Source organism: Lynx canadensis, chromosome A1 (assembly GCF_007474595.2).
Source record: "Lynx canadensis isolate LIC74 chromosome A1, mLynCan4.pri.v2, whole genome shotgun sequence".
NCBI classification, from domain to species: Eukaryota; Metazoa; Chordata; class Mammalia; order Carnivora; family Felidae; genus Lynx; species Lynx canadensis.
The window spans coordinates 117,186,120-117,208,160 of NC_044303.2; the positions used below are offsets into that span (position 1 = coordinate 117,186,120).

At 41.5% G+C, this 22,041-nt stretch overlaps 2 protein-coding genes across 2 annotated transcripts; both read left to right on the plus strand.

Annotated features, from left to right (window-relative positions):
- The first annotated feature begins 953 nt into the window (after positions 1–953).
- LOC115516929 (protocadherin beta-11) lies at positions 954–4,594 on the plus strand. Its single transcript, XM_030320130.1, has one exon. The coding sequence runs from the start codon at positions 2,084–2,086 to the stop codon at positions 4,475–4,477; it is 2,394 nt and encodes a 797-aa protein (XP_030175990.1). The 5' UTR covers positions 954–2,083; the 3' UTR covers positions 4,478–4,594.
- An 8,047-nt stretch (positions 4,595–12,641) lies between these two features.
- LOC115516913 (protocadherin beta-14) lies at positions 12,642–15,252 on the plus strand. The gene has a single exon (XM_030320108.1). The coding sequence runs from the start codon at positions 12,837–12,839 to the stop codon at positions 15,231–15,233; it is 2,397 nt and encodes a 798-aa protein (XP_030175968.1). The 5' UTR covers positions 12,642–12,836; the 3' UTR covers positions 15,234–15,252.
- Positions 15,253–22,041: the final 6,789 nt, after the last annotated feature.

Here is a 22,041-nt window from a genome sequence, read left to right on the forward strand (position 1 = left end):
TTCCCATTCTCTGCTTCTGAGATACTTTCCTGTCTATATAGGCTGATGAAATGGTTGGACTATCCAACTTTCCTTTTTAGTTCTCAACTGACTTCAGCTTTCTTACACATGGTTCCTCTAAATCTTGTACCTAAATGGAATACTGTAGGACAAACCCACTAGTTTTGTATGAACATTTCCAATGCAGGCACTTTACATGTTTCTTAGAACTGCTAACTCAATTGCTCTTCTTTCGGCTGTCATCAAAATTTTGGGTGTTCACTTGTGCATTCTTAGTCTTTATGTGTTCATACCACTTTTCCTCTTTTCTGTCATTTTAGTTAGTATTTTATGGGTTTTATGTTTATTTATTTTTGAAAGAGAGTACAATTGGGGATGGGGCAGAGGGGGGGACAGGATCTGAAGCAGGCTCTGCACCGACAGCAGAGATTTGAGGCTCAAACTCACAGAAATAGGATGCTCAACTGACTGAGCCACCCAGGAACCCCTTAGTGAGTATTTTTAAAGGAGGGAGAATAACTAAGAGTAGTCAACCCACCTACTTTTCTATTTCTACCCTTGTAGTGGTCAATTTTTCAATAACGTATCTATCTTACATTTTTTTTAAATTTTTTTTCAACGTTTTTATTTATTTTTGGGACAGAGAGAGACAGAGCATGAACGGGGGAGGGGCAGAGAGAGAGGGAGACACAGAATCGGAAACAGGCTCCAGGCTCCGAGCCATCCGCCCAGAGCCTGACACGGGGCTTGAACTCACAGACCGCGAGATCGTGACCTGGCTGAAGTCGGATGCTTAACCGACTGTGCCACCCAGGCGCCCCAATCTTACATTTTTTAAATGTAATTTGAACTTAACATTTTTAGATGCAAATTTTTTAGATCCCTCCTTAATCCATTTTTGAGAGCATTTTTGAGATCATTGAATTTATAGCATCTATTCCAAACAATTTCCTTCCTTATGTAGCAACCTTTCACTTTGGCTAGGACTCAGACCACCCAAAGCTTCCGAGGTGGTCCCAGACAGTTAAAGCAAGGCCAAAGATGGGTCTTCAGATTCTGAGACTAAAATCTCCACGTTATAATTCTCTGCCTCATGAAATAATGATTGCTTCAATAGCAGGTATACGATCTTAATTAGTCTAATCAGAGTAAAACTAAGTTTTGCTCTATGACTGGGAATGGGAATCTTTTGTGGGGCGGAAAATGAAAGCAGGTGACCATAGTTGTAGGTGGAATAAATCTTGTGAACCTAAGGGAAGGTGGCTTTAGGAGTAAGCCTGCTTTAAACAAAACTAGCATGTTTGTGTACTTATTAAATACTTTGGTAAATTATGAGAAGCTGGAACTAAATTATGACTTTACATAATGCGTTCCACCCCAATATTTTACTTCATTTTCTCCCAGTTCACAGTTCACTGCTGTTAAGGAAATCTACAGAGATGCCTTCTTGTACTATAATAACTATTTGTGTTCCATCTTACAGTTTATCCAATTTCATATCCTCTGAGAAGACTCTCAAAGTGACTCATGTATACTTTCCCTTTGCATTACAACCGAAAGAAGGCCAAGTAATGATGCAATCTTCTTTCAGGTTTTCAGTCCTCTCAGAAATACTACAAACTTCTGGGGGCCAGGAATCACATCTTGTTTTTAAAACAATACTAACAACATCAGAAACTGTAAAGAGTATAAAACAATTCTTATGGAAGATAGAATATATTTTTAATCACTACACACAATGAGTAAAACAACATTTGTTTCTAAAGGGACATTTGTATTAGTGGAATTTAGGTAGCTTTCATCTAACTGAAAACCTGTGGAGACGCATGGTGGCGCTGCAGGATAACATCGCGCCGGGGGAAAAGAAACTGAATTGGATGATGTTCTGGACCCTGTTACCCAGTGCGCACAGAGCGTTGGGAAGACAAAAAGAACACACCTTCAAAGGGCGAACTACAAGCTATTCAACGGGGTTAAAATCCTTAGGCCTCCGAAGATTCGACGGACATTATCAGAGGCACATTTCCCAGAACTGCGAAGGGTAGCTGAAGCGATTCTGCAGGAAGCTTTCAGGAAAGGAGCTATGGAGAACGGAAGAGCAGACACTCTGCAGATAAGGCAAGTCCTGCTTCTCTTTGTTTTGCTAGGAATATCTCAGGCGGGTTCCGAGTCTGGGCGCTTTTCTGTGGCAGAGGAAATGCAGAGTGGGAGCTTTGTAGGCAACTTGGCAAAGGACCTGGGAGTAGAAGTGGGTGAGCTGTTCTCAAGGGGGGCTCAGGTGGTCTCTAATGATAACAAAAACCGTTTGCAGCTGGACAAAAACACCGGGGATTTGCTCTTAAGCGAATCGCTAGACCGGGAGGAGCTCTGTGGCTCCACTGAGCCTTGTGTGCTGCATTTCCAGGTATTAATGAAAAACCCTTTGCAGTTTTTACGCATTGAGCTCCAGGTCACGGACATAAATGACCACTCTCCCATATTCTTAGAAAAAGAAATGCTCCTAGAAATCCCAGAGAATAGTCCTGTTGGTGCTGTGTTCTTACTAGAAAGTGCGAAGGATTTAGATGTAGGAATCAATGCTCTGAAGAACTACATGATAAGCCCCAACTCTAATTTCCACATTAAAATGCGAGTCAATCCGGACAATAGGAAATACCCAGAGTTGGTTCTGGACAAGGCACTGGATTATGAAGAGCAGTCGGAGCTCAGTTTCATCCTTACTGCTCTGGATGGTGGGTCTCCACCTAGATCTGGGACTGCAACTGTCCGGGTGGTGGTTGTGGACATTAATGACAACTCCCCCGAGTTTGAGCAACCATTTTATGAGGTGAAGATTCCAGAGAATAGCATATTAGGCTCACTCATTGTCACCGTCTCAGCTTGGGATTTAGACTCAGGAAAAAATGGAGAAATATCATATTCTTTCTCCCATGCCTCAGAAGATATTCGCAAGACATTTGAAATTAATCAAAAGTCTGGAGAAGTCAGTTTAACAGCATCCATGGATTTTGAAACAATTGAATCATATTCAGTAATCATTCAAGCTACAGACGGGGGAGGTCTCTTTGGAAAATCAACAGTCAGAATTCAGGTGATGGATGTGAATGACAATGCTCCTGAAATAGCCATATCGTCAATTACCAGTCCAATCCCAGAAAATTCGCCTGAGACTGTGGTTATGGTTTTTAGCATCCGAGACAGAGACTCTGGGGACAATGGGAGGATGATTTGTTCTATCCCAGAAGACCTCCCTTTCATGCTAAAATCTTCAGTTGAGAATTATTACACTTTGGAAACGGAGAAAATGCTGGATAGAGAGTGCCAGGCCGAGTACAACATCACCATCACCGTCACCGACTTGGGGACCCCCAGGCTGAAAACGCAGCACAACATAACCGTGACGGTCTCCGACGTCAACGACAACGCCCCCGCCTTCAGCCAAACCACCTACACCCTGCGCGTCCGCGAGAACAACAGCCCCGCCCTGCACATCGGCAGCGTGAGCGCCACGGACAGGGACTCGGGCGCCAACGCCCAGGTCACCTACTCGCTGCTGCCGCCCGCGGACCCGCAGCTGCCCCTGGCCTCCCTGGTGTCCATCAACGCGGACAACGGGCAGCTGTTCGCGCTCAGGTCCCTGGATTACGAGGCGCTGCAGGCGTTCGAGTTCGGCGTGCGCGCGGCCGACCGCGGCTCGCCCGCGCTCAGCAGCCAGGCGCGGGTGCGCGTGCTGGTGCTGGACGACAACGACAACGCGCCCTTCGTGCTGTACCCGCCGCAGAACGGCTCTGCGCCCTGCACCGAGCTGGTGCCCAGGGCGGCCGAGGCGGGCTACCTGGTGACCAAGGTGGTGGCGGTGGACGGCGACTCGGGCCAGAACGCCTGGCTGTCGTACCAGCTGCTCAAGGCCACGGAGCCCGGGCTGTTCGGCGTGTGGGCGCACAACGGCGAGGTGCGCACGGCCCGGCTGCTGAGCGAGCGCGACGCCGTCAAGCACAGGCTGGTGGTGCTGGTCAGGGACAATGGCGAGCCGCCGCGCTCGGCCAGCGTCACGCTGCACGTGCTGCTGGTGGACGGCTTCTCGCAGCCCTACCTGCCGCTCCCGGAGGTGGCGGCGGCCGAGGCGCGGGCCGACCCGCTCACCGTCTACTTGGTCGTCGCCTTGGCGTCCGTGTCGTCGCTCTTCCTGTTCTCGGTGCTGGTGTTCGTGGCGGTGCGGCTGTGCAGGCGGAGCCGGGCGGCGTCTGCGGGTCGCTGCTCGGGGCCCGAGGGCCACTTTCCGGGCCACCTGGTGGACGTCAGCGGCGCGGGGACGCTGTCGCAGAGCTACCAGTATGAGGTGTGTCTGCGGGGAGGATCTGGAACCAATGAATTCAAGTTCTTGAAGCCGATTATCCCGAACCTCCCACCCCAGTGCTCTGGGAAAGAAACGGAAGAAAATCCTACCTTCCGCAATAGCTTTGGGTTCAATATATAGTGACATAAGTAGCTTTTATATTCCACATATGACACTTTTTGTTGCCCCTTCCAAATCAGTGCTATTTCCCCTAGTTTGTGTGTATTTTATTTCAACGTTTATTTATTTTTGGGACAGAGAGAGACAGAGCATGAACGGGGGAGGGGCAGAGAGAGAGGGAGACACAGAATCGGAAACAGGCTCCAGGCTCTGAGCCATCAGCCCAGAGCCTGACGCGGGGCTCGAACTCCGGACCGCGAGATCGTGACCTGGCTGAAGTCGGACGCTTAACCGACTGCGCCACCCAGGCGCCCCAAGTTTGTGTGTATTTTAAATTGTATTCAGTGTACATTTATGCTGTCACAAATTCTACCCATTTTTACTTTTAAGAGAATGTTTATCTTTGTGATTGTAATGAGATGGTAATTTATTTTGTAATCCAAGGCGTCTTAATGTGTAATGAGTTTGCGTCCTTAGGTTATAACCAAATCACTTTTTGTCCATGACCCTCTCTCCAGTTGAATTTTGAACTTTCACCCACAGTTATGCTTATGGTAAAATAAAGCAGACCATTTTCAGAGTATTTCAAGTGTGCAAGTATTTCTTCATCCTTTCTTGCATTTTTTTTCTTGCGGTGTAGTAATGGTTACTATTCAGAAATGTAATTTTTGTTTCCTTAAATTCACTGCATTTATATTAACATTTAAAAATGTTTATTGCTGCTTAAAATACATCTGAAAAATCATGTCCTTAATAGAATTGTAAGTGTAATCACCTTGTTAGAAAGGGCCAGAGCCAAATTTTTAGCATCTCTTCTTCTTGCATCCTGGAGAGTGATTGTGAAAGCATATCAATATTGTGGCTACCCAGAGAGTCTTGGAATATGAAGTTATAATTTTCCAGATTTCTTGTTGATATTGCAAAGCTATGATACAATCCACTTGAATCCATCTGAATAATTATTTGTATAGCATAAAGTGGACTGTGTGCTAATATTTATAATTTTTGCTTTCTTTCTGTATCCTCCCAGAATCACACACACACACACACTGGGCACCAATTTCTTTTTTTTTAATTCATTTTTAAGTCCTCTCTACACCTAACGTGGGGCTTGAACTCATGACTCAAGATGAAGAGTTGCACACTTTACCGACTGAGCCAGCCAGTGCTCCTGGGTACTAATTTCTAAACGTAAAATGACAGCCAACAGAAAAGTTATGTTGTATATATTATGTAATATACAAACATAATAGAAAGAAATGTTTTGTAAATAATTATTAGATTTTTTATGAAGTCTGAAATTGCCCATATTATTCCATTCTCATTAATTTTCAAGCATGGTTATGATCCACTAAAGTGATTTCATGACCCTACTAATAATGGACTGTAATCCAAAGTGTGAAAACCACTTTTCTCAGAGATATATGTAAGTATTTGGAGAGCATTGGAAATATCAAAAATAATCCTTTAAGATTCTAATTCAAAACATTTTTTTTTTCGAACACATTGTAAGAGAAAGTTTTGTCTAATGCAGCACAGGTACCAACAAACCACTCTTGGCTTTAGTAATGTGACTACATTACAGAAGAGAAAGCTTTCATTGTTGGGGCAAGAGTTTGCCAGTGAATCTCATCAATAAGCCCAAAGTCTATACATTGTGGAAGGAAAGTGTAGAGAAACAAAATGAGTGAGGCTATTGAGGAAAGGAAGTGTGTGTGTGAGAGAGAGAGTAGGCACAGAAAGGATGAAATGGGTGAGGGTGAGGAAAATGATTGTTCTGTTACCTCTAGTACCTCTAGAATCAGTGCCAGAAACTGCCTCTTTAATAAATTTAAAAACTTTATCTTATCAATTAGCAGGGCTAGGTATTAGTTAATGTCGGGAAGCAGAATCTCTTGCTCTAGCATATCCAAAATAATGTTCACACTTTCTGAAAGCTACAATTTCACTACCAGTTCTTCTGAACTGCATGAACTGATTCATAATGCTTTGAATTCAAGACAAATGGAGGGAACAGAAGTTTCTTCTGCAGGCTAATTAAATTCTAATTTCCTATTTTTAGAAGTGGAACTAGGAGCAAGTTCTTTCCTCCCCTAAATGAAAGCTGCTTTACATAGAGAACAAAGATTCATAAAAAAAATTATAAAGTAAAGTATTAAGATTACCTCCTCTCTTGGGGTACTTGGGTGGCTCAGTTGGTTAAGTGTCTGACTTTAGCTCAAGTCGTGATCTCATTGTTTTTGAGCCCCACATTGGGCTCTGTGCTGACAACATGGAACCTGCTTGGGATTCTCTCTCCTTCTCTCTCTTCCTCTCCCCAAATTGTGCCTTCTCTCATAAATAAATAAACTTTAAAAATATTCTATATTGTATGATCTCATTCGTATGATATGTTATGAACAGGCAAATCTATAGGGACAGAAAGCAGATTAGTGGTTGCCTACAGCTGGAGGGAGGGTATAGGATGGAGAATGGCTAAAGGGTAACAGGTTTCTTTTTAGGGCATGGTGTTCTGAGATTAGACTGTGGTGATAATTGCACAACTCTGGAAATATACTAAAAACCATTGCACTGTACACTTTAAATGGGAAAACTCTCTGGTATGTAAGTGATATGTCAATAATGCTATTAATAGCAGTGGTGAGAGTGGTTCTAGCAGCCTGTGTCCCAAGTTAGATGGGCCTTCTGTCATCTATAATATGGGAGGGGGAAAGTGCAGTTCAAATAGCTCAGGCACAGGTCACTTGGGTGGCTCAGTCGGTTAAGTGTCTGACTTAGGCTCAGGTCATGATCTCACAGTTCATGGGTTTGAGCCCCACATCAGACTCTGTGCCGAATGCTTGTTCAGAGCCTGAAGCCTGCTTCAGATTCTGTGTCTCCTCTCTCTGCCCCTCCTCTGCTCATGCTCTGTCTCATTCTTTCTCTCAAAAATAAATAAATGTAGGGGCGCCTGAGTGGCGCAGTCGGTTGGGCGTCCGACTTCAGCCAGGTCACGATCTCGCGGTCTGTGGGTTCGAGCCCCGCATCTGGCTCTGGGCTGATAGCTCGGAGCCTGGAGCCTGTTTCCGATTCTGTGTCTCCCTCTCTCTCTGCCCCTCCCCCGTTCATGCTCTGTCTCTCTCTGTCCCGAAAATAAATAAACGTTGAAAAAAAAAAATTTAAAAAAAAAAATAATAAATAAATAAATGTAAATTAAAAAATTTCAAATAGCTCAGGCAGAAAATCTAATGTGTTCCAAGAGCAGAAAAAAAGACTGGGTTTTCTTCAAGTTTTTCCAGAAATCTGAACAGGAGGTCTTGGGACTTGTGTATTTATAAAAAGAACTATGTGTTTCCTGACTCTAATGGAGAGTGGCCAGGCCTTCAGGAGCTCAGATGCCCAGATAAAAGCAACCAACCAATTCTCTTCAAAGGTATAACTAAAAACAAATTTTGTTCTTATGCATCAAATAACTCATTTATAGTTACATTTAAGCCAATGCATAGAATTCAAACTGCATCAGCCAATTTTATATCAAAGGACTATACATTGTCCACTGGGGAAAAGGTCACTTACAAAACAGAGATGTGAGAGATGGCCCAGCCTCCCAGAGATGATTTCCCTGAAAATCGTTACCAATAAAAATCAAGTAAAAATTTACGTTGGGATTCACTATGAGAAAGGACATAAAGACATTTTAGCTTACAAACACTTTGTTCTGCTCATCTCCTTTCTACCTCAAGTCCTGCTACCACTCCCAGGTCCACTGGTTAATCTAACAACATGGCTTTTCAATCCCTAGATATTCACCTCTCCTCTGGCTCAATCCTTATGCCCTGGCCATGTGCTGTACTTTTCCACCACCCCAAATTGGTTCTTTATATGAAATAAAAATTTCAGATATCTCTCTGAGAATATAATCCACTATGTCTTTAACCCTCTCATTCTGCTATTCCTGTCACATCTTGTCTTTACCTTATTAGAATCTTTATTCCATGATGCTTTTACTATATATCAACTCCCTTCATGTTCTAATTTCTCTCCTGTTCAGCTGATTCCCTGGTCTACCACTTCTAATCATCCTCATGCCCATATTCTCTATTCCCTTGTTCAATTTTCCTTCACAAAAACCACCTGATGAAAATCCACTCCAGATGAATATAATTGTCTCCTTCCTCTTCTGTCACGTCAGGGATGCTGCACTAAGTGGAAAGTTAGAGAATTATCACTACTATCACACTAATTTTATCACATCTAAACTTAATTGGGCTTTCAAGACCAAGAAATCATTTTATATTTTCCTAATCAGTTTTCTCTTCTATTCTGCATAACAACTACTTCAAACCTAGTTATCTTACTTTAAATTTCTCACTCTACTACTTACTTACCCACCCCTTTCAGCAGATAACTTGCTTAATACCTTACCAAGAAAATAGAATCTATCAGATAGGAATTCTCTTAAATTTCTGGCCCCAAACCTACACACTGGATAGCATCGGTACTTGTAATGACCTTCTACCCAAGTCCAGTCCCTTCATTTGTTTTCTGGATTCTATCTTTAACCACCTTCTAAGGGCTTCACTTTGATTAAGTCTTCTCTTTTCTCCCTCTCTACTGAATACTACAAATCAGCATTTTAAATAAGTTCAAATTTCCCTAGGTTTAAAAAAAAACCCTACTGAGTCTCAAGACTCCTCCAGAGACTATCAATTTTTTTTCTTTGGAGCTAAATTTGAAAGGATTGTCATCTTTACTTCCTTATCCGTCTCTCTTTTCAACCAAGTGCAATCTGATTTTCATTGTGACCATTCTAAACCGCTACTGTAAAAGTGATTGAAGATTTCTGTACAAGTTAGATAAGGTTATATTGCTGAACAAAGCAGTACAATTACATAGTGGCTTGTAAAAGTGTGTATCTCCTTAAAACAGTTCAAGTGTAGGGGCGCCTGGGTGGCGCAGTCGGTTAAGCGTCCGACTTCAGCCAGGTCACGATCTCGCGGTCTGTGAGTTCGAGCCCCGCGTCAGGCTCTGGGCTGATGGCTCAGAGCCTGGAGCCTGTTTCCGATTCTGTGTCTCCCTTTCTCTCTGCCCCTCCCCCGTTCATGCTCTGTCTCTCTCTGTCCCAAAAATAAATAAACGTTGAAAAAAAAATGTATTAAAAAAAAAAAAACAACAGTTCAAGTGTAAATGACTAGGTATATGAGGCAGCTTTGCTCATTACAGTCCTTTGTTCCAAGTAATTGCTCCTACATTTCCTACTGCAATGTCATAATCTGCATGACTGTAGCTGAGTCACTGCCACATCTAGGTTCTAGTTGCCTGGGAGGGAGGAAACACATCCAGATGTCTTCTATTCTAGACCTAGGAGTGGCAAACAAAAATTCTATTCACAATGTTAGTGAGAACTTAATTCAATTGGCCATGCCTAACTACAAGGGAGACTGGGACTGGCAACTATGAATAGCCAATGTGCCTGGGTACGGGGAACAGGTTGCCTGTTCTATAAAGGGAACAGGTTTTGGCAGACATCTATTAGAATCCTCCACAATGACCATCTTCTTAATCCAAGGAATCATTTCAACATTCATTTTTCTTGAGTTTACTGAAGAATTTGCTACCATTGATCTTCCTCATATCCTTGAAATGCTATTTGCTTTTGGTTTCATGATTCTCAACTCTGAGCTGTCTTTGTCTTTTAAAAGATACTTTATTTCCCCTCTCCTCTAATGAAGGTGTTTTTTTCAGACTTTTGCCTCTTCTGTTGTTACCTGACATACTTTTGCTTGATTATCTTAGAATTCTCATGGTTTCAATCACCATATACATGCTGGTGAAACCCAAAGTCCATATCTACCCCAGTTTATATTCTATATATAATTACATACAGCTCCACATAGGGACATGCATGTGCGAACACTTACACATATCTCCCAAAGGCATTCATGTTAGTATCAGCATGTACAAAATTGACTTCAGCTTTTTCCACTTCAGTCTTTTTTGTTCTTCAGTGTTCTCTGTCTTAGGGAACGACACAACTAACCATCCAGTTGCCAAGTCCAGAAGTGTGTTAATCATCCTTGATTCTTTCCTTTTTTTTCTCCACATGCAACCTATCAGTGACCAGATCCTAAGTATCTTTCTAAGCATCCCTCTTCTCTCCATCCACACCAGCATTACTTTTTTTTTTTTCAACGTTTATTTATTTTTGGGACAGAGAGAGACAGAGCATGAACGGGGGAGGGGCAGAGAGAGAGGGAGACACAGAATCGGAAACAGGCTCCAGGCTCTGAGCCATCAGCCCAGAGCCCGACGCGGGGCTCGAACTCACGGACCGCGAGATCGTGACCTGGCTGATGTCGGACGCTTAACCGACTGCGCCACCCAGGCGCCCCTCCCTTTTTTTTTTAAACAACAAACATTTATTTCTCACAGTTATGGAGGCTGGGAAGTCCAAGGTCAGGGTGTAAGCAGATTCTATGTCTGGTGAGTCAACTTCCTAGTGGTTCTCTTCTTGCTGTGTCCTCACAAGGGAGCTCTCTAGGATCTCTTTTATAAGGTCACTAATCCCACCCATGAGAGCTCCAACCTAATGACCAAATCACCTCCCAATGGCCTTACCTCTCCAAATAACATCATACTGGGGATTAGGTTTAAACATGTGAATTTGGGGGAACAAAAACATTTAGTATCAGTTTCCTTTATATTTTAAATATAATTTATTATCAAGCTAACAAACAGTGTATACAGTGTGCTCTTGGTTTGCGGGGGTTGGGGGGTAGATTCCCATGATTCATCGCTTACATACAATACCCAGTGCTCCCCCCAGTCTCATTTTTAAATTATCCCCTTCTATGGTTTAAAGTTCAGGGCATATTTAACTTCTTTCTGTTCTTCAAAAGGTCTGCCGGAAACACTCCTTCTCCTGGCTAGCTCCTTCAGATCACAACTTATAGTTTACTACCTTAGGAAAGCTTTCACTGATGTTCAAAAATCTGGGCTAGACTTTATTTTTTAGTAGGTACTTAACTAGCACTTACTAGCAATTTTGTAAATATTAATTCATTTGATTCCTACTATAATAATCCTAGGAGGTAAATACCATTATCACCCCTATTTTACGGGTAAGGAAACAGAGGTACATTACTTGTCTAAGACTGAAGATATTGAATGGTAGAAGTAGGATTCAAATGTAAATATTTTGGTTCCAGAATCCATGTTCATATGCTATGCTGCCTCCTAGGTACAAGATGGCCCTTCTAGGTATTTCTCTATTACTCTTTACCTATGAATACATTGTGAAATATTTTAATAATGTGTCTGCCAAATTTTCAGCCAGTGAACTCCATAAAGACAAGGACTAAATCTATTTTATTTATTCCACATTCTTACATGTAAATTAAATTTTTTTAAATGTTTATTTATTTATTTTGAGAAAGAGAAACAGAGCACAGGCAGGGGAGGGGCAGAGAGAGAGGGAGAGGAAGAATCGTGAGAAGGCTCTACACTGTCAGTGCAGAGCCCGATGTGGAGGCTGGATCCTGCAAACGGTGAGATCATGACCTGAGCTGAAATCAAGAGCTGGAGGCTTAACTGACTGAGTCACCCAGGTGCCCCCACATGTATATTTTTAAAATATGTGAGAAAAAGGTAATGACATTACTAACTATAGTTAACTGAATTCAAAAGTATTTACAAGAGTAAAGGAGATAATATATTTGAAATTCTCAAGAAATGGCCTAAATAAAATATTATTTCTTCAATTCAGGACATCTTTCTTCCCAACCTCCCTTCAGTTCAAGACATTTTAATAGAGTCTTCTTGTCAGCATTCAAAACAGCACTAATTAAATGCCCTGTATAGACTTTATTTGGATCGTGATTCAAACAAACCAACAGTAAAAAACATTTTGGAGAAAAATGAGGAATACCAAACACAGACTGAGTATAAAGTATATCAAGGAATTATTGCTAAATTTGCTGGTTTTAATAGTGGTATCATATTTATATTTTAAAGCCTTTATCTATTAGAGATACTTGGTGAAGTATTTAGAGGTAAAGATATATGATGTCTGGGATTTGCTTTAAAATACTCCAGAGGTATTCATGAATTAATTTGTTGAAAGAAAACAAAAATTTTTAAAAAATTCATGGAAACACATGGTGGCGCTGTAGGATAAGATGAAATCAGTGCATGGACAACACTGTGGGCTCCATTATTCAGGGAACAGAGAACATCCAAGCCACTGAGAAGAGAGGGAGTAAAGGAGCTTCATCTACTAAAGCTGCTGGAGGACTATATACTCTCTGGGGGGGGGGGATCTTATTTTTTAAAATTCAGCTTCAGCTTCCAAAATTAGGGCTGAACTTAAATTTTTCTACAAAAGAGGTTGCTGGAAGGAGCCATGGAGATCAAAGGGGTGCTCGCTCTGCAGAAAAGGCAAGTCCTGATTCTCTTTGTTTTGCTGGGATTATCTCAGGCGGGTCCTGAATCGGTGCGATATTCAGTGGCAGAGGAAACACAAGTTGGTTCTTTTGTGGCAAATCTTGCAAGGGATCTAGGGCTTGGGGTGGAGGAGCTGTCCTCACGGGAGGCCCGGGTAGTGTCTGATGATAATGAAAAGCACTTACAACTTGATTTACTGACCGGGGATTTGCTCCTAAATGAGAAAGTGGACCGAGAAGAGCTCTGTGGCTTCACCGAGCCGTGTGTGCTACACTTTCAGATGGTATTGGAAAATCCTTTAGAGTTTTTTCGGGGTGAGCTGCATGTCAAAGACATAAATGATCACTCCCCTATGTTTCTGGACAAGGAAATACTTATTAAAATATCAGAAAGTACCAGTAGTGGAACCACATTCCTAATGGAGAGTGCCCAAGATTTGGATGTAGGAACCAACAGTCTCCAAAACTACACACTTAGCCCTAATTCTCATTTCTACATTAAAATTCGAGACAGTGGTGATGGAAAGATATACCCAGAACTGGTCCTGGACAGAGCATTAGATCATGAGGAGGAGCCTGAGCTCACATTAACACTCATAGCACTGGATGGTGGATCTCCACCCAGGACTGGAACAACTTTGGTTCTCATCAAGGTCTTGGACATCAATGACAATGCCCCTGAGTTTGCTCAGAGGCTCTATGAAGTACATGTCCTGGAGGACACACCTGCTGGCTCCTGGATTATCACCATTTCTGCTAAGGATATGGATTCAGGAAATTATGGGAAAATATCATACACATTTTTGCATGCATCAGAAGATATTCGTAAAACATTTGAAATCAATCCAATATCTGGGGAGGTTCACTTGAGATCATGCCTGGATTTTGAAGTAATACAGTTCTACACTATAAATATTCAGGCAACAGATGGTGGGGGTCTTTCAGCAGAATGCAGTCTTCTGGTTAAAGTAGTAGATATAAATGATAATCCACCAGAAGTGACCATCTCATCATTTACAAAGACAGTTCCAGAGAACGCCTCAGAGACTCTGGTTGCTCTTTTCAGCGTCCGAGACCAAGACGCTGGGGACAATGGGAGGATGGTTTGCTCTATTCAAGACGAGCTCCCTTTTTTTCTGAAACCAACCTTCAAGAACTTTTTCACTCTAGTTTCGGAAACAGCACTGGACAGAGAGACAAGATCTGAGTACAACATCACCATCACCGTCACCGACTTGGGGACCCCCAGGCTGAAAACGCAGCACAACATAACCGTGACGGTCTCCGACGTCAACGACAACGCCCCCGCCTTCAGCCAAACCACCTACACCCTGCGCGTCCGCGAGAACAACAGCCCCGCCCTGCACATCGGCAGCGTGAGCGCCACGGACAGGGACTCGGGCGCCAACGCCCAGGTCACCTACTCGCTGCTGCCGCCCGCGGACCCGCAGCTGCCCCTGGCCTCCCTGGTGTCCATCAACGCGGACAACGGGCAGCTGTTCGCGCTCAGGTCCCTGGATTACGAGGCGCTGCAGGCGTTCGAGTTCGGCGTGCGCGCGGCCGACCGCGGCTCGCCCGCGCTCAGCAGCCAGGCGCGGGTGCGCGTGCTGGTGCTGGACGACAACGACAACGCGCCCTTCGTGCTGTACCCGCCGCAGAACGGCTCTGCGCCCTGCACCGAGCTGGTGCCCAGGGCGGCCGAGGCGGGCTACCTGGTGACCAAGGTGGTGGCGGTGGACGGCGACTCGGGCCAGAACGCCTGGCTGTCGTACCAGCTGCTCAAGGCCACGGAGCCCGGGCTGTTCGGCGTGTGGGCGCACAACGGCGAGGTGCGCACGGCCCGGCTGCTGAGCGAGCGCGACGCCGTCAAGCACAGGCTGGTGGTGCTGGTCAGGGACAATGGCGAGCCGCCGCGCTCGGCCAGCGTCACGCTGCACGTGCTGCTGGTGGACGGCTTCTCGCAGCCCTACCTGCCGCTCCCGGAGGTGGCGGCGGCCGAGGTGCGGGCCGACCCGCTCACCGTCTACTTGGTCGTCGCCTTGGCGTCCGTGTCGTCGCTCTTCCTGTTCTCGGTGCTGGTGTTCGTGGCGGTGCGGCTGTGCAGGCGGAGCCGGGCGGCGTCTGCGGGTCGCTGCTCGGGGCCCGAGGGCCACTTTCCGGGCCACTTGGTGGACGTCAGCGGCACAGGGACCTTGTCGCAGAGCTACCAGTATGAGGTGTGTCTGACGGGAGACTCGGGGACCAATGAGTTTAAATTTCTGAAGCCAATTATCCCCAGCCTTCCAGTCCCTGACACTGGTAGGAATATAGGGGGAAATGAGAACTTTAGGAATAGCTTTGGATTCAACATTCAATAAAATTACTTTAAACTTTGAATCTTTTGTTATTCTTGACAATCTGTGGATACTTTTTGCCAGTCTATAATGAATATTAGGCTGTACTATAGTTGCATGCACTATCACTTCTTGCGCTCTCCTTATAGTTGCTTTGAAAATCTTTATTAGTGGTCATAAAGAAATGGAAATATAATCTGTGTTTTCTGTTTTTTTACACTTATTTGGTCATAAATATTATATTAACAGAGTTATTAGTAATTTTTTGTTTTGATAATGGTGTGATTTTGCAAGATAATGTTACTAATTATTTGGAGGTACAAACTGATGTATTAAGAGTGAATGCTCCTATATATGTGATTGACTACTAGACATTACATTAAATCATAAAGAAAAAATAAAAAGTGCTGTTGGATTGGGGTGGAAGCATATTGGATTTTATTGCACTATTCACTTTGCAAAGTTTCATCATAAAGTTTAAAAAATGATACTCCTCCATATTCAGTACCTAGGATACCTTATTTGCTTGCTTTTTGTAGTGTTTTTCAAGAATTCACTTTATGACAAAATAAAAGTGACCACATTGAAAATTATTGATTTCTTAAGTAAGTTTCCTTTGTTGTTCTTGTTAAGCTGTTGTGGGGAAGGAGCCTTATAATGCTATGGGCCTTGATGTCACTGTTTTGTTTTCTTAAATACCATGTTTGCTTTTTTATAGTTTATGATTTAACTAGAATGTAGGTCATGGTATCATCCTGGGTATGATAATAACTCTCCTTCAGAAGAGTACAGAGAAACTTCTTAAGAAATTGAAATGAAAATTCAAACTGTTAAAGAAATGAATGAGGTTCGCTTTTCTATTGATTTGTAAGAGTAAATATAAAAAATCTTACATACTTTGTGGTCTCTCTCAGATATCCACAAAGCAGGAATGCGTCTGTATTTATGGTTTATAGATATCTCATGGTATTACAGATTATGTCTCTAACATAGAGTAGACAGTTTAATGGAAGATTATAGGTAGAGATTTTCATAGCTATAATGCAATGTGGATATAGAGCTAGTGTACCTTACATTTTTGTAATTTCTCTCTTAAAATTAGATATTATAGACTAGATGGTCTAATAAAATGGAATTTGACATTGTGAAATGGGTGAAACAAATACCAATTTCCTTAGGAATTTTTTTCTTTCCTTCATTAAATTTTTACTTATTTTGTGTTGCAATAGGTATTTACTAGTTGTGAGAATTTCATATAAATAGATATTTAAACAGTAAAATCTTGAAAAACAATGTTTGGGCCCTCTTAATCCCTCAGACTCATAAGAAGTAAATCTTATGCTTCTTACACACTAATAAGAATAGATAAGAACAGAATAACCTATTTGAATAATGTGGGAACAAATTTGTAGACTACCAGATAGAGTAGAAGAGAATAGAATCCAGGGTCAGATCCTTTTATATGAGAACTTGGTCTCTTTTTTTTAATTCCAAGATTTTTTATTTAAATTCAAGTTAGTTAACATATACTGTAGTATTGGTTTCAGGAGTAGAATTTAGTGATTCATCACTTACATGTTGTTACCCACTACTCATCCCAACAAGTGGCCTCCTTAATGCCCATTGCCCATTTAGCCCTTATTCTCATCCACCTCCCCTCCAGCAACCTTCATCAGTTTGTTCTCTATATTTAAGAGTCTTTTATGGTTTGCCTCCCTCTCTGTTTTTATCTTATTTTATTTTTCCTTCCCTTCCCCTATGTTCATCAGTTTTTCTTAAATTCCACATGTGAGTGAAATCATAGTATTTTTCTTTCTGTGACTTATTTTGCTTAGCATAATACACTCTAGCTCCATCCACATCTTTGCAAATGGCAAGATTTTATTCTTTTGATAGTTGTGTAATATTGCACATCTTCTTTATCCATTCATAAGTCAATGGACATTTGGGCTCTTTCCATAATTTGGCTATTGTTCATAGTGCTGCTATAAACATTGGGGTGTATGTGCTCCTTTGGATCAGTAGTTTTGTATCCTTTGGATAAATACCTATCAGTGCAATTGCTGAGTTATAGGGTAGTTCTATCTTTAATTTTCTGAGGAACCCTCGCACTATTTTCTAGAGTAGCTGTACCAGGTCATGTTCCCACCAACATTGTAAGAGGGTTCCCTTTTCTCTCCATCCTTGCCAACTTTTATTGTTTCCTGAGTTGTTAATTTTAGCCATTCTGACAGATGGGACGTAGTATCTCATTGCAGTTTTGACTTGTATTTCCCAGATGATGAGTCATGTTGACCATCTTTTCATGTGTCTTAGCTATTTGTATGTCTTATTTGGAGAAATGTCTGTTCATGTCTTCTGCTAATTCTTAACTGGATTATTTATTTTTGGCCATGTTGAGTTTGATTAAGAGAACTTGGTTGTAGTAGGGGAGGTGTTAAAATCACTAGGAGGTAGGAGCAAGTCCTATTACTTAGAAAATGTTATTGGGAAAATTGGGTCACTATATAAAGAAAATCCTGATCTCATGCCATATAAGAATAAACTTTACATGGATCTAAGAGGTGAATTTAAAGTATTTTAATTGAGAAAATGTAATAAATCTAGGTAAAAATATATTTATGACCATACTATTAGTTTGAATTTCTTAAACAAGGCTTTAAAAGTACAAAATAAAGATGAAAGTTGACAAATATTTCTATCTCAGAACTAGAGGACAGCATAGGCAAGATAAAAGACAGGTAGAAGCTACTTCCAGCAGTTTACCTGAGAAGGGTTAATATTCAGATTATTCAAATAATTGTTGCAGATAAGCAAAAATCAAAAAGTCAAGAGACAATAAGATTTTTTAAAGGATAAAGGGAAAAGAAATTTTAAAAAGGGAAACCTAAGTCTGAAAAGAACTTGAAATGATGCTTGACCTCATTAGTTGGTGAAAAAACATACTACAATAAGACACTAGTTTACACCCATTGCATGCGTAAAAATGAGAAATTTGCATAATATCAAGTGGAACAACAGGAAATCACATGTACAACCCACTTTGAGAGATTTTCATAGGACTTAATGAAATTTAGAATGAATATACCCTCTGATTCAGGAATTCTACTTCGGGTAAATAAGACAGAAAATTCTTTCATTTTTAATTGAAGTATAGTTGACACACAATGTTATAAGTTTAAGAGGTATAAGCCAGAAAATTTTTTTTTTAAATATTTTTTTTTCAACATTTATTTTTATTTTTGGGACAGAGAGAGACAGAGCATGAACGGGGGAGGGGCAGAGAGAGAGGGAGACACAGAATCGGAAACAGGCTCCAGGCTCCGAGCCATCAGCCCAGAGCCTGACGCGGGGCTCGAACTCACGGACTGCGAGATCGTGACCTGGCTGAAGTCGGACGCTTAACCGACTGCGCCACCCAGGCGCCCCAAGCCAGAAAATTTCTTTCATGGCTTCACAAATGATATATATAAGAATGTTCATCTTGGGAATCAATACCAAGAATAGGAGTCAATCCTACATATCCATCAGTGAAACAACTGATAAATGTGGAAAAGGTTTCTGAAGGATATTTTATTTTTTATTTTATTAGTTTTTTTAGTGTTTATTTTATTTTTGAGAGAGAGAGAGAGAGAGACAGAGCGTGAGCGGGAGAGGGGCAGAGAGAGAGGGAAACACAAAATCTGAAACAGGCTTCCAGGCTCTGAGTTGTCAGCACAGAGCCTGATGCAGGGCTCGAACCCACGAACTGCGAGATCATGACCTGAGCTGAAGTTGGACGCTTAACCGAATGAGCCACCCAGTCACCCCTAAATCCCAAATACTTTAAAGTTTATTTTTATTTATTTATTTTGAGAGAAACAGAGGCAGCATGAGTCAGGGAGGGGCAGAGAGAGAATCCCAAGCAGGTTCTGAGTTGCCAATGCAGGCCTTGACGTGGGGCTTATCTCATGAACCATGAGATCATGACCTGTGCCAAAATCAAGAGTCAGACACTTAACTGACTGAGCCACCGAGGCACCCCCCCCCCCCCAGATATTTTGAAAGGAAGAAAGATACTGAAGTTTATGGCACAGTGCCATACGTGTCTATGTAATACATAATATCTTATATATTTATAAATATATAAATAAGCATATTGGAGGGAGAGAAATAAGGAAGAAATGCAGGAAAGAAGATGTGTTTAAAGCAGAATAAGGGACACAGAAGTGGGAGATATACCAATGTCAATGACAGAGAATGTGTCTTCCAAGAGATTGTTTTAATTGATTGCAGCATTATAGAGTTGATTTAGTATTGATTAGTTGAAGTTGGTAAAAAATGCATATTATTTCTCTATCTTCCTGAGGTCAATTGCCCATACTCTAGGAAGCTAAGAGTTGTAACTTTGAGACATAATAATATCCTTGAGACTTATTTTTCATAAGGATGGTATAGATTATGTAGACCAATGCTTCCACTGAAAAAAATTAGCTAATAAGACACTAATATATTATCAGGTCACAATTAATGTCTAAGGGTAATCCAAGGAGATAAATGAACCTAAAAACTACCTTTTCCCTGGAATCTATAGAATGCTGGAAAGTGTGAACCCCTATTTTGATGGTTTGTATAATAAGGGAGGAAATCAAAGCATAACAAAGTGAGAAGTTTATAGAAGAGCTCTGCATTAATAAAAATGGATCCCTAAGAGATATACCTTTGAGATGAAAGTAAACTGGAAATGGGCAAGTCCTTGTGTGGAAATTCAGCTCTGAACTTGTTAGTGGTTGTTGACAAGTAGTGCTTCCAGATCCTGATGGAACCAAAAGCAGACCTTCTATGTAAGAAAGCTCATCCTAAGGCTAAAAACATTCATATAAATAAGTTTTCCATTCTTAACTTGAACAAAGATAACTGCATACACAAGGAAACATGACACCATGAGTGAGAGCCAGCAGAAAAAAAAACAGAACACAGAAGTATACCTCAAACATTTTGATTAGCAGACATAATCTAATAATATACTGAACACTTAAAGGTTATACTTGAAGATGTATAGGGAATAAGAAATGTGACAGATTATTAAAGAACCAAATAGAAATCCTAGATCTGAAATATATAACCAAAATTTAAATTCAATCAAAACTGAATAAAAGGTTTATTAGGAAAGTAGGTATTACCAGATGAATAATTTGAGAAGTGAAAGATAGGTCAGAACATAATTTATCTAGCATATAGCTCAGAGAGTTCAGAAGATGAAAAATATGGAGGATATGGTTAGAAACATAGGACAGACTAAAAAGGTTTAAGATAGGATCAGAAGCAATATTTGAAAAATATTGTAGGGATGTCTGGCTGGTTCATTGGTGGAGCACATGACTCTTAGGGTTGTGAATTCAAGCCCCACGTTGGGTGTGGAGCCCACGTAAAAAATTTATATATATTATATATTATATATATATAATATATATTATATAGAGATTGCATAAATTAAAAAAATATATAAAAATGAAAATGCATAGGGAAAAGACATGTAATCTTTAAATACATGACAGTTAGGCAGACAGCTATGTTCCATGTTGACAATCTCTAAACTGTGGCACTGAAAACTAAAAGTAAGATATCTTTGGGGCGCCTGGGTGGCGCAGTCGGTTAAGCGTCCGACTTCAGCCAGGTCACGATCTCGCAGTCCGTGAGTTCGAGCCCCGCGTCAGGCTCTGGGCTGATGGCTCGGAGCCTGGAGCCTGTTTCCGATTCTGTGTCTCCCTCTCTCTCTGCCCCTCGCCCGTTCATGCTCTGTCTCTCTCTGTCCCAAAAATAAATAAACGTTGAAAAAAAAATTTAAAAGTAAGATATCTTCAATATGCTGAAAGAGATTAGCAAATCTTCCTGCCTTAACAGTCTTTGCACATAAGAGTCATCAAATGAGAGAATCAAATGAGAGAGATCAGTTTGGGTTTAAATTAAACAAGATGGGGGGGCACCTGGGTGGCTCAGTCGGTTGGCCGAGGGACTACTGATTTCAGCTCAGGTCATGATATCCTGGCTTGTGGATTCAAGACCCACCCTCAAGCCCCTAGTTAGACTCTGGACTCCGCACACTGTCCTGGAGCCTGCCTGGGGTTCTATCTCTAACTCTTTCTCTGCCCCTCTCCTGCTTGAACTCTCTCTCTCTCTCAGAATAAATAAACTAAAATATTAAACAAGATCATAGGAGAGAGGTGGTGTAAAGACATTTGATTTCTCAAATATAACTTCTTACAGTTTTCCTCTGTCCATTCCTTGCCACAATTTCAAGTCCAGGAGTCTGACCTCTCTTCTAGCCTTCTTCGTTTCTGGTGACATTCACTTCTAGTCTAGTCTTAGTCACTTAAGATCATGGTCACTTTCTGGAGATAGTAGTCTCTCAGAGCTACATCATCTCTGAAATCACAAAATCAAGCACACTCCTAATGTACAGCTTACATTCTTTAAGGGCTGCAATCACTATTTATACCAATTAACCCCAAATTAGCTTCTGCCCCTCAAACGTCTCTTCTCAACTTTATTTATATAATGTAAGATCATTTATAGAACTATTTATATGGGATGCTCTATGGATAATTCAAACTCAACATGTTTTAAATTAAAATTTTTCCTTCCTCAAACCTAAACATTACCTCCAACTCTATACCTGTTCCTTTCTTCTCCTCTTCCTGTTTTTTTCTATCAGTTAATAGCACCGACATTCACTCCATTCCCTAAACCTGAAAAAAGGTACATTTACTTCACTTTTTCTTATCAGACCTCCTCCATGTTTAAATCTGTCACACATCCTGTAAAGTTATCATTTTTTAAAATGCTTATTTTT

Coding starts and splice junctions, on each gene's coding strand:
- LOC115516929 (XM_030320130.1), top strand. CDS start 2,084: ATGGAGAACGGAAGAGCAGACACTCTGCAGATAAGGCAAGTCCTGCTT.
- LOC115516913 (XM_030320108.1), top strand. CDS start 12,837: ATGGAGATCAAAGGGGTGCTCGCTCTGCAGAAAAGGCAAGTCCTGATT.